General features: G+C 38.4%; 1 protein-coding gene across 13 annotated transcripts in view; it reads right to left on the bottom strand.

Annotated features, from left to right (window-relative positions):
- Window positions 1-4,179: 4,179 nt before the first annotated feature.
- Window positions 4,180-13,113, bottom strand: part of LOC118904077 (muscular LMNA interacting protein) — a 275,275-nt gene continuing 266,341 nt past the window's right edge. For all 13 annotated transcript variants that reach the window (XM_036869793.1, XM_036869795.1, XM_036869801.1 and 10 more), the window contains one exon: window positions 4,180-5,938. In XM_036869793.1, the coding sequence (XP_036725688.1) occupies window positions 5,933-5,938 (6 nt within the window). In that variant the 3' untranslated portion in view covers window positions 4,180-5,932. The remainder of the gene's footprint in view (window positions 5,939-13,113) is intronic.

Genomic DNA, 13,113 nt, shown 5'->3' with positions numbered 1-13,113 from the left:
CCAAACTCAGGATGCCCCATTTGGGTGGTGTTGTTGACCTGTACTCATTCCAGCAACTAAAGAGGGGTCCAGACATTTTTGAAGAAAGCATTTCAAAGCTCAGCCACCCCTAAACTGCAGATTCCAGAGCATCAGCCCCAGTTGCCCAGGCATAAGGAGAGTACAGGGGATCTGGGTTGATTTAGACAATCAGAGAGAACGGTCCTTGGGGAGGAGGAATAAGAGCACAGAGGAAAGTGTTGTCGAAGAGCTAACTTGCAATACATCAGGGCAGGAGTCATAACAGGTTTCATCTTGAACGTGTACTACAGCCATTGGATTATGGCTGCCTGGACCTCTGAGTGGGAGATTCTGAACCCAAACCTAGACTCCGTAGCTCAAGACCATGATCAGGAAAGGATTCTTCATGAGTACTGGATGGGGGTTGGGGAAACTGATGTCAGATGTTTTCCACTCTGGCTGAGAAGAGTTGTCTCAACCCCTTACACCTTAGATCTCTATAAAAGCTTACATAAACCATCATATTGGTACTCATTGGTTTGTATTGAAATGTTCAGGAGGAAGTTTAGATTATTCTAGGGCCACCAGAATGGAAAAAAAAGAATGCTTATAACTCAGCTGCTAGTGATGAAGTACAGTGCATCTATTAGTGTGTGTATAGGTATGTGAGGGAGAGAATGTGTGTGTGTGTGAGTGTGCATGTGCGTGTGTGTGTGTGTGTTGTGATGTAAGTTTGTAAGTTGAGAAGCGCTCAGAAACTGGAGAATTGCGATTGGATTAAAAATGAAAGATTGATTTGCACCCCATCTGCTTTGGTTCCCTGCCTACCCTACTCCCATCCCTGAATCTGGTGATAGTGCTAACAGGCTGTGACACTGCTAATGCCCAGGGCCTAAGGTGTTGGCTTAATCAGCTTTCCTGTCCTGAGAGCTGACTAGGAAGTGTCTGCCAGAGGAACCTTCACTGAAGTTGTGTGTGGACTGGCCCTGACAGCCAAGGACACTCTTCTCAGGAAATATTTGAAACTCACTCCCCAGGGCAATTCAACAAAGCATAACCTTATCAGGTGTACAAAGCATATTTTCTTAGTTAAATTCTGTCTCCAGGCATATATGGGAGTAGGATGCAAGCTGAAAGGACTATTCAGTCAGCTGCAGGTTTCCATTTATATTTCCTATTAATTGTAGAGATAAATCACTTACTACTCAGGAAACGGCCTGACATGAAATACTGGTAATAAGCCTAAAAAGGTATCTTATAAAACAAACGTGACTTTGGGTTTCACAACTGACAGGCAACCTCAGCTTTGGATATTCTGCTCCATTTAAATCTTCTAAAGGAAGCACACCTCTCACATAGCCAGTCAATAGAAACAGAAAAGTTTTTTGGGCGTTTTTCCAGATAATCAAGTGCATTATTTTTAACATCTTTATTGGCGTATAATTGTTTTATAATGGTGTGTTAGTTTCTGCTGTATAACAAAGTGAATCAGCTATTCACATACACATATCCCCATATCCCCTCCCTCTTGCATCTCCCTCCCACCCTCCCTATCCCACCCCTCTAGGTGGACATAAAGCACGGAGCTCACTCCCTGTGCTATGCGGCTGCTTCCCACTAGCTATCTATTTTACATTTGGTAGTGTATATATGTCCATGCCACTCTCCCACTTTGTCCCACAGCACTTTTCACTGTTTCTCCCCATACTCTGAGACAGAGTGAAAAGCACAGGTCCCCTTCACCATAGCTTATCATTCAATTCATAACCACAAATTGAGACTCCCAAATGGTTCAAGTCTAAGGTCAAGTCTCCCCCATCCTCTTTGCTGTGTAGATTAGCCCTGGGGCTTGAGATCACAGTTGCACCAGAGACCTAACTATGGCAAATATTCTAGCATAGAGGTCCCTGGAGTTAAGGGATCAGCCCCTCAGGGAAGCGTCAGGTCAGAGCCTAGGATGAGTTTCAAATTCAGGTTGCTAATCTGAAGGGGGCCTGGCGATGAGGGAGAACATGACAGAAGAATGTTTTTCAGTCCCATCTCCATTATTATCCAAAATTTTGCCTCTCTATTGGTACTGCCATGAAGCATGCTTTCAGCTAAATATTGCACAGGGATTTCTTTTTTTCCGTTGGGTTGAATCTTTCACTGTTTTCATTTTAGAGATTCTGTTCAGTATCAGAGTCACCATCTGTAGCCCCCTGGAAAAATTTTGTCTTTTATTTACATTATTTACTAAGCTTCCTCTGCCTGTTGTATAGTTTCATTTTTTTAAAATTTATTCCCAGAGTTTTCAGTTAAGGAAAGTCTAGACTCAGGTGCCTAAGTGATATTGAAGAATTCCAAATAAATCCATTAGAAAACCTTTAAAAAAATGAAGTGTGTTCATTAAAGTATAAAATAAAGAAAAAGGATTTCTAGTCAAATATATTGAGAATAATATGTTCTAAAGCATGAGGGAAATATAATTTTATGACATACCACAGGAATATGTGGAAAGTCCCCAAAATGTAATATATATATATTTTTTAACAAATTCAGTAATATTTCCTAATTATTATTTAATTATTCTAAGGCCTCTAGACTTGCTCTAAGCAAAACAATCTTTCCTTCTTACAAACCAAATGACCTTCCCACACAGTTTAATTTCTAATAGATAAATATTATTTCAAATGTGAAAATCCAGGGCAGTCGAGTTAAAGAAAGATTTTTGTTCCTAGTCCTAATTGCAGAATTGTCTGCTTGTTTAATAAATAAACTCCTGAGAATTCCCCTTATTCCTTAAGCTTTCCATTAACTCTTCCTTCTTGTATGTTCTTCAGAGACTATAAAGAACAATATTCAAGAGACTTCCCATTTTTTCCAAATTAAAATTTCATAAGAAAATAATGAGTGCTATTAGAAATGTATCGTGAAAAGTCAAAAAACAAAACCAAAAACTTTACAAAGAAAGAAATCAGGGCTGAGTAAAGGTTGATAGTCCAGCTTTAGAATGACAACCCCAGTTTCCTTTCCTCTTGAGTTGAATCAACTGTGAGACACATTCAACCTTGTGTCCTAGAACCTGCCCCCCAGGGGGGTTGAGCTCCAGGGGGATGAGCTCCAGTCATCTACTGTAGTAACTGGCCTTCTGATGGATTCTTTACTGGTTCCTTCCCTCCCCTGACTCACTGCCTCACTCCATTACCAGGGATGCCTATGGTCACCTCCCAGGTAAACTCATCACACTAAATACTTGTCCTCAAATCTGCTTGCCACAGAACCCAAATAAAGACACAGCCTCAGCATCTGTCTATACCACACTACCTACTCCCACCTCCTTCCTCCTCACAAGAATCAGTTGTGCTCCTAAGCTGCTCAGGACACTGATGCTAGTACCAACCAACCTGAAAAGCACTCTGTTCTCCATGTTCTCCCTGCAACCAACTTGTCCATCCTGTTTTCATGGTCTCAACACTCTGATCTTTGCTGAGAAGCTGAAGAGATTGGACTATGATGTTCGGATGCAGGTTGTTTTGGTAGAAATAACATAGTAGGAAAGCCAAAAGGCCTTGTGCTAGGTTTATCCATCACTACCTTATTTGACCTCAGTCAAATAATCCTTCAGATTCAAGGCTTTCATCGATGATATGAAAACAATAACACCTAAGTGACAATTGCACTGCGTTAGAGGGTCTAGAAGTCTCTGAGAATTGGAAAACTTAAGGTGAATAGGACACCATATTCAAACAAACTTCCTGTCTTATAAGTTGCCTTCAAAGATGCTAAAGCCTGAGGTTTCAAAGCTCATATCTCCAAGTAGAGAGATACTCAGTGACATAAGAGCCCTAACACATTGCTGGTGGGAATAAAAATGAGGACATGCATTCTAAAGAATAGCAGTCTGGGAGCATTTCATCAAATTAAGCACATACAGACTTAAACAATTCTAAACCTGGGTATATATTCCAGAGAAATTCTCACAAAGGTCCACAGGAGGTTACATGCAACAATACACATCACAGCTGTTCCTGGTAGAGGGATGCATCCTGAGAGCTCACTGTGGGGCAGGTGGGCAGGTGAGATGTGAAGACAGCACCCCAGGTAGCTGTGAGGAAACAATACACTAAGTATTTATAGAACAATGTGGATAGAGCTTAAAAACCATGTGTTAAGTGGAAAAAGAAAAGAAACAAAATATAAACTATAATGTCATTTACTTTTATTAAATACATATGCAGAGAAAAACAGTGCACATCTTCAAAACATATATAGGTAAAGAATATTTATCAAACAGAAGAATGTGTGCTTATAGCAGAAGGGAAGATAGAAATTGTTATAAAAGTTAATCAAGCAATCATCCAATCAACAAGTACACAGAAGAGGGGGTCTTGCCCAAACTTATAATAGCAATGAACTAGGGAGTGTGATCAACTCAACCTTTTATTCTCAAAGTCAAAAAAGAATGGACAAATGATTGAATAAATGACTTGTTCTTGGAATCTGATTATCTGGATGTTAATTCTGTCTCTACCACTTACTAGCTTGATTTAACCTTTTGGAGCCTATCCTTACAAACATAAAATATGAATAATACTATTACCTGTCTCACAGGCTCATTGTGAAGGTTAAGTCAAATTCATGGTGCCTGACACATGATCAGAGCACACGGAATACTAGAGATGGTTATCAATAATCTAAAGTGATGCCTCACACAATTTAGCAGGTAGAGATTTTTGTTTGGGGGAGAAGAGAGAGCAGAAAACTTTACTAAGGCTTCACTGCTCCTCACGCACTAATGGAGGAGATGATGAGAACTTTGTATTTCCAGATGCCTACTGATGACTGGCAATGGAGCTTTCCAAAATGGCCTGTGGAGGATGAGGAGGCCAGTGGCTCTTCTGTGGGCAACTCTCCCTGCTTTGCCCTGGGCAGGATGATGGGGGTGATGGAGCAGTGGTCTGAGGGAGCCATGGCTCAGACAGAGCTGGCTCCCAGGGGAGCATGGGTTGTGTGCAAGGGTATAGTCTCTACTGAGAGTCCTCTGCTACCAGGAGCTCACTGTCCCAGAACTATTGTGGACTCTTCCTTAGTGTGTTGTCCCAGTGGAAGGCTAGAAAAAGGAAGCCACTTAGGGAAGTTGAGCACAGGATACTGAGGATGGCAGTTGGGAAAGAAAGAGACCATGGCCAATATGGTGGGCATTGGGCCTGCTGAAGGTTGGCTCCGGGATTGTCACCAACAGTGTGGTTCGCTCTATGGTTTTGGCTGCTCCCAAGATTATGGGTACAAACTAACTCTGAAGTAGCCTTTGCAAGAATCATGTGGTGATGTTCAGAGAGACAGTGATGTTAGAAACATTCCAGCAACACCACCTCAACATGACTGTCTGTCCCATCAAGCACAGAACCCAAACAGAACAGGAAAATAGCATGCATTTTGTGAAAATACCAACTTTCTCACATTCAAGAGCTCCCCCAATAAACTCCTGAAAGCAGGCAGGGGTTCCTTTTTAAAAAGTTGGTGTTCTTTTTTTTTATATGAAAAAGAAATTAAGCAGAAGGGGAATAAAACTTGATTCAGGGAGTAATGTGTGCATTAAATAAAACTGGTGTTGAAAAATCGTCACACCCATCCTTCTTTTTCCCTGTGATTCTTCTTTATTTGGCTTCTAAACAGAGGGGCATGTTAGTATTGCTGTCAGCTTAATAGAAGACATTCAAGGCTCTAACAGTGGTGGGAGAAAGTGTAGGTAAATGTCTCCTGTGCCAGGTATTAGTGAGTACTTCCATGTTATATGCCTGCAGAAAACTTTTTTTTAGTTCCACTGCAGCTCATAAAGGAAACACTAAGACTGAAAAAAAGTAGTAATAAAAGTTAAATCTAGCAAGTGATTAGCACCAGCACTCCAAAAAACTTCAGCCCAGTCTGGGTTTTCACTTCTGCTCCATCTTCATTGCTGCAAAATAAGAGAAAATAGTAGTCAGGTTAATGGAGATATAGAATTTTAAAAAATATGCCCCATTCATATTCAGGTATAGCATCTCATATAAAAAATGGTTTGGAGTAAGAAGTTTTTGTTTATTTTTTTCCTCAGTAGCTGTTTTCTTGTTATACAGTTAATGGCAGGATAAAGACACACAGCTGTACCTTCAAATCAGAACCTGATCTCTCGAGAGCTCAGCAGAGCAGTTCTGGCCTCCTGAGAGGGATGACCATGGCTTTGAGGGGCTGATGCCACCTTAAGGAACAGCCCTGCCATATCCCACCCACACCTCCTCACCCTTCAATCGCTTGGTTAACTTTTCCTTTAGCACTGAGTGCATCATTCCGTAAAATGTAACCTCTAAAACACGGAGGAGGTAGAGTGAACTGGGATTGGATTAAGTCCCAGCTTTTGCAAAAGGGAACATTACAAAAGTGAGAGACAGCAAATGAACCTCTTGCTATGGAGTACGGAGTGGAGTGGTTCCACGGATTTCTTTATCCATCAATCTCTATTTGATAGGGTTACACTGTCTGGAGCAGACAAGATAAACTTAACTGACTGGAGATTGGTATTAGCAGATTATACCAGTCCAGAAAGAAGTATAAAAGAAAATATCAGAGAGGAGGGCAAAAGAGAAATTTAGTTCTAAAACTGTACTCTAATAGAACAATGTGATGAAATGACGCCAGTGGAAGGAAATGACCATAGCTTTGTATTTCCAGGTGCCGATGCATGGCTGTCAAAGGAGCATTTCATCCCAAAATGGCTGGTGGAAATTGAGGGAGGTCAGTTTCTCTTCTCTGGGCAACTGTCTCTGTTTTTTGTTTTTTTATAATTTTTATTGGAGTATAGTTGATTTACAATGTTGTGTTGGTTTAAGGTGTACAGCAAAGTGAATCAGTTATACATATACATATATCCACGCTTTTTTAGATTATTTTCGCATATAAGTCATTACAGAGTAATGGGTACAGTTCCCTGTGCTACACAGTAGGTCCTTATTCATCATCTACTTTATATATAGTAGTGTGTATATGTCAATCCCCAACTCCCAATTTATCCCTCCCCCCTCCCATTTCCCCCCGGTAACCATAGGTTTTTTTCCACATCCGAGACTCTATTTCTGTTTTGTAAATAAGTTGTTTTTTGTTTGTTTGGTTGGTTGTTGGTTGTTTTGTCCTGGGCTGGATCACAGGGTGAAGAAGCAATCGTCTGAGAGAGCTGTGGCTCAAAGTTGGCTCCAAGGTGGACATTGGGTATGTGCAATGCGTAAGGAAAGCTGACAGGAAAACTGCACGTGGCATAGCCAAGTGGCTGAGCAGGATGGTGAAACAGGACACGCCCTGCATCATGGAAGAGGAGCTGCATTTGTTAGATTAGAAGGAGGAGGTGGAGGAAAAGTTGCTAAAACAAGAAGTAGCTTCACTCCTGCACTGATTTGTTCTAGCCACAGAAAATCAACAGTCATGAAATAAGTGAGTTGTAACTTTCATCATCTGGAATTCTCTGCAGGTTTCAAATGAAAGGAGAAAAAGCCTCAATGACATCTCCTCCTTTTCTTTCTAATAAGTAAAAACTAGCATGTTTTTGATTTTCCTGAGAGTAGCAACATTTGGTAGTTACTCTCACAAAAGACTTAAAGAAATCATCTTCTTTGGCTAACCTTTATGAAGGGCTATTTATTTTACATATCAATACTAAGCACTTTACATGCATGAATGCAAATCTTAACCATAATCCTTTGATCTCATATTACAGAGAATGAAATTGAGGCTCCAAAGATTAAATATCATGCCCAAGGCCACAGTATTTGAAACTAAACCCTCGTTTGTTCAATGTTTCTTGTTTTTTTTTTGTTGTTGTTCATGCAGTCATTAGTTTGTTTCATCCATATTAAAACATGTATCACGTCTGGCTTATAAATGGTAAACTCTCTGTCACCAGAAGAGTTTCAACAGAAGATTTATAAGGCTATACGGGATTATAACATTCAATAAAATATTGGACTAAATGCCCTCTCAATTACCTTTCAAATGTAAGATGTTATAATTATAGGAATAATTAAATGAGATTGAAGAGGAATAAGTATCTCATCCTTTGACACGAGGCTGGCAAACTGAACACTATTTCTCAGCTCTTCCTGAATACGATGCAAGGTCAAAGTAATGTTTGCCACCACGATTCAGCACCTGGTTTGAAATGGCATGATGCTATGACAGGTAGAGTCATGATTTTGGACCTTTTGTGGCGTTTCTACTTTCCTTTGCCAATCTGAGTATAGGTAAAGAGCTGAATAACTTGGGAAAATCAAACGTCTACATTTAAGAAAGATGGAGATCATCAATAAAATAAATAAATCATTATTTTCAGACTAGACCGCTGGAAGTGAAGGCTCAGTATTATATCCTATCACCAGTTGAACAACAGAGTTATTTTGGATAAGAAAATATAAATAAGAAAGACCTCAAGACATTTACAAAATCATAATTTTGAAGGGAGTCACATTCCAAAATTTGTTTTGCTTAGAGTTAACTTTAGTTGTGAAACTTTAATCCAATATTACAGAAAGAACGTTATTAAAGAATGTGCTGTGTAAATTGACTTTTCCTTCCCTTTTAATACATAACCAACTCTGAATATTCTTATCTGCCAAATGAAAGCAGAATGATCTACATATATGTTTCTGTAAAGATGAAACCAGAGCAAATTGTCATTTCCAGAAAATGTGTATCATAATTTATTGACAGCTACATATTCATTTTTTTCTGAAAGATTTTAAACATATGTTGGACACTTACATAACTACTAACTATGGTGTAAAAATACAAGATCTAGTATCAGAATTTATTATCCATAAGCCAGAAGTGATAAGATGTTCATTAGCTAAGGTCCTGCAAAGGTAGGATGGTAGGTGGAGAATGTGGATATAATTAACTCTAGGAAAGACAATATTGAATCTGGGGTCAAAAACATTTAATATCTGGGTTATCTGATCTCCACATAGTTATTAACGCTGATTCTATTATTTTGTTTGTTTATTTTAGAAAACTAGCACACACAGGAATGTCTGTCCTTCTACTTTCTGACTTCTGCTCAGCTTTTTACCGTGATTCACTACAATATAAAAACCAAGATTAAGGTCTTGAAAAGACTTTGAAGGAGAAACCCCCAAACTGTCAAACCCCCATGTCTCCTACAGTATTTTTAAAGAAGTCCCTAGAAAAGAAAAATCAGTGAGACTTCTTTCTTTTTAGTGGCTATTTCAGGGTCAGACTGTCTGAGATTTCAGTTCTGCCCCATGTCAGCCAGGTGTAAGGACAAAGAGAAATGTTCAAAGAGAGGCTTAATTCCCCTTGTTGAAAATAAGTGAAGAGATTTCCCTCCCTTGTTCCTAGAGCAATTTATTTTAGAAAACTTGTCTTTATAAGTACATTCTCCTCTCTTTGAAATGGTGATAAATCCTTGTGAAAACTAGATGGGCATTTTGTCAGCTTTAAGACTCAGGAAAGTCTCAAGGACTTGAGAACCATCTCCTTTGAAGGTAAACATCCGAGGGAGATAGCAGCCTTATCTCCAAGTTTCTCCTAGTTTCTTAGGGAGGATGGGAGCCTAACTTTAGCTGACACCTGGCTCTAAGCTATAAAACTACCTCCTGTCATAAAGATATGAGAAGTTTCTTTTTCCTTTGGGTAAAGCCAATGAACTAACACAGATGCCCCCCCCCAATTAACAGGTGATTTAGGATGAACTGTGTGTAATAAATGGTACTTGTCAAGTCCTCTTACTTGAGGATAAATTGAATTATTGTTTATCTTGAGAACATATATATATAATGGGTTATACCTACTCGGCTATATGAAGGGTGAGATTTCTTCTCTCTTTGCAATCTCTTAGTGTTTGTGATAGACATCACATTCTGGTTTGAATGCTTAGTCAATAATATAAGTGTTTTCTTTCTCTACCACCTTTGTGAAGAGGACTCCTGGGTTGGCAAAAATATATTTTTTTAAATTTTATTTCCTCAACACAGGCTGTGGGCTTACAACACGGGAAGGTCATCTTGATGGGGTCCACTGCTGCTAAATCTGGTTGTCAGAATGTCCTTCTCTTTATTGTTTCCTTGCCCACCTGGATGGCTGGGCAAGGTAGCTACTCATGCTGGTACTCATATGAGGTTTCTTTATAAGACAGATTTACCCTGGCCCTCTAGCAAGTTGTCTATCAAAGCATATGAATCTTCTTTTCATCAGCAGTTAAAAATATCCAGATACCAAGTTCTTCCCTACGGTTGCAACCTTGAATGTTGCAATCCAATATTTACCAAAGCTTGATTTTGGTAAATAATATTTATGGGAAATTGCCTGAAGAGAATAGAGTGGGCCCATTCCTCTTGGTAATTTCATTTTTACCCCTAAATCAAAGCAGAAAATGAGAGTTGCTTCCATGGACAAATAACTTATTTTTCTCTTTTCTGTGTTCTAATCTGGAGAATACAAATAAAGGAATGAGACACCTGTCCCATTAAATTAGAACTCGAGTCATCAATGGAGGTTCTGGAATTCAAAATAAAATGAACACAAAAACTTATATTTTTGTTTTTGTTTTGCAGTTTATATACACTGCAGGAGCAAATCAATCCTAGGCGGTCACCTTGCCAGCAGAATTGTTATCTTGGGAACCCTTAAGTGTTTATTAAAAATCTGCAAAGAGAAGGAATAAGAAAACAGGAGAAGAATTTGCCTAGTATGTGTTCCATGGGCAGGTAGTGAATGATTAGCTCTCCAGTTGTGTTAATATTAAGTGGATATGAAAGGTCAGAACCAAATGCATTTAATCATGTTTGTGAAAATCAATTGACCCTCAGTTAAAAATAAAATAGGCCTAGGACTGGGTGTAGCAGGTGATGTGAAGAGTGGCAGGTCGGTTTATATCTCATCCCCAGTATGACTTTCACATTTAAACCTGTAGAGAGAGAAGTGGGTATAGAGACTGGTTGTGGATCCAAGTTGCTGAATTCACCAGATGTGATGAATACAATCAGAAATGATGGTTGCTAATAGAATTTAATTTTTTCTAAGTAACTATAATCAGAAAGCATTTATCTCAGGCAGAGAGTCTGCTTTAAATCAGATGGTGTTATATGTACACCTACTTGGAGATTACTGCATTGGTGTCAACAGTTTTTGGTGGGAATGTAAATTGGTGCAGCCCCTATGGCAAACAGTATGGAGGGTCCTCAAAAAACTAAAAATAGAGTTACCATGCAATCCAGCAATCCCATCCCTGGGCATATATCTGGACAAAACTAATTCAAAAAGATACCTGTGCCCCTATGCTCATAGCAGCACTATTCACAATAGCCAAGACATGGAAACAACCTAAATGTCCATCAACAGAGAAATGGGTAAAGAAGATGTGGTATATATATATATATATATATATATATATATATATATATATATATATATATATATATATATATATATACACACACACACACACACAATGGAATACTAGTCAGCCATAAAAAAGAATGAAATAATGCCATTTACAGCAACATGGATGGAACTAGAGATTATTATACTAAGCAAAGTAAGTCAGAAAGAGACAAACACCATATGATATCACTTATATGTGGAATCTAAAATACAACACAAATGAACATCTCTATGACACAGAAACAGACTCACAGACATAGAGAACAGACTTGTGGTTGTCAAGGGGTTGGGGGAAGGGAAGAAGGTTTGGGAGTCTGGGATTAGCAGATGCAAACTATTATATATATAGGATGGATGAACAGCAAGGTCCTACTGTAGAGCACAGGGAACTATATTCAATATCTTGTGATAAACCATAATGGAAAAGAATATGAGAAAGAATATATATATGTATAGCTGAATCACTTTGCTGTACAGCAGAAATTAGCACAACATTTTAAATCAACTATACTTCAATAAAATTTAAAAAATAAATGCAAGCATACTCAAAAGAAAAGAAATATATGAAAGTGATCTTTCTTTGAAAATTGATCAACCAGCTGATCACAATGGTTAAGTCCATTGTTTAGGGGTCTCTCTTTCTTCTATGAGGGTTAATCAGTGGCCAAGCATTTTATAAAGTGCCAAATAAAATGCTAAATAAAACATTCTTTGGAAGTACTAGCCCCCAGACTCAACTCGCACCAAATGCACATATGCCTGGCCCCAGCCTAAGTATTTTCCAAACCTGTGTAGAATGTCAAAGGAAACATAAAGCATTAGGTTTTATTAACTCAATTACAGTGAATCTCTGCATAGAACAGATCTCTCAGAAGTAATCTACCATACATTAAAGTACAGGTTAAACTTTTATGACATTAGACAGGAAGAATTTGTGACCCAATTTTTTATTAATTCAAAGCATTCCCTGGAATACCGTTTCTTATGGTCCTCCTGCTTTTACTTTCAAATTTTTGTTTCCAAGTTTGATTTGATTGACTTTTCTAGACTGCCAATGAAGGAGCTAGAATCTGAGGATCTCAATTCCTGTTGTACGTGTAAATCACCGGTGGAGATTTTAAACCTGCATTTGCCCACCTCCAGAGATTCTTTTTTTTTTTTTACACTTTTATTTTTGAGCTTAACAGTTTATTTTGATTTTGACTTTTAAAAAATACTTCTATGCATTGCTTTAAAAAAAAAACAGTGCTTTTAAGAGCAACAGAGCAATAATGAGATATCTTTTTCCATTTCAATTTCTCTGATTTCTAAAGAGAATCTAAAAATTATCAAGGGACCAGTAGAGACATTTTTTGTTTTTGTTTTTGTTTTGATTGATAGTTTTTTGTTTTATTGGAGTACAGTTGCTTTACAGTATTGTGTCAGTTTATACTGTACAGCAAAGTGAATCAGCTATATGTATACATATATCCCCTCTTTTTTGGATTTCCTTCTCATTTAGGTCACCACAGAGCACTGAGTAGAGTTCCCTGAGCTATACAGTTGGTTCTCATTAGGTATCTATTTTATACATAGTATTAATAGTGTATATATGTCAATCCCAATCTCCCAGTTCATTCCAGCACCCCCTTCCCCTTGGTATCTATACATTTGTTCTCTATGTCTGTGTCTCTATTTCTGCTTTGTAAATAAGATCATCTATACCAA

This window comes from Balaenoptera musculus, chromosome 11, assembly GCF_009873245.2.
Source record: "Balaenoptera musculus isolate JJ_BM4_2016_0621 chromosome 11, mBalMus1.pri.v3, whole genome shotgun sequence".
Taxonomy (NCBI): Eukaryota; Metazoa; Chordata; class Mammalia; order Artiodactyla; family Balaenopteridae; genus Balaenoptera; species Balaenoptera musculus.
This window is presented reverse-complemented; position numbering and strand designations above follow the sequence as displayed.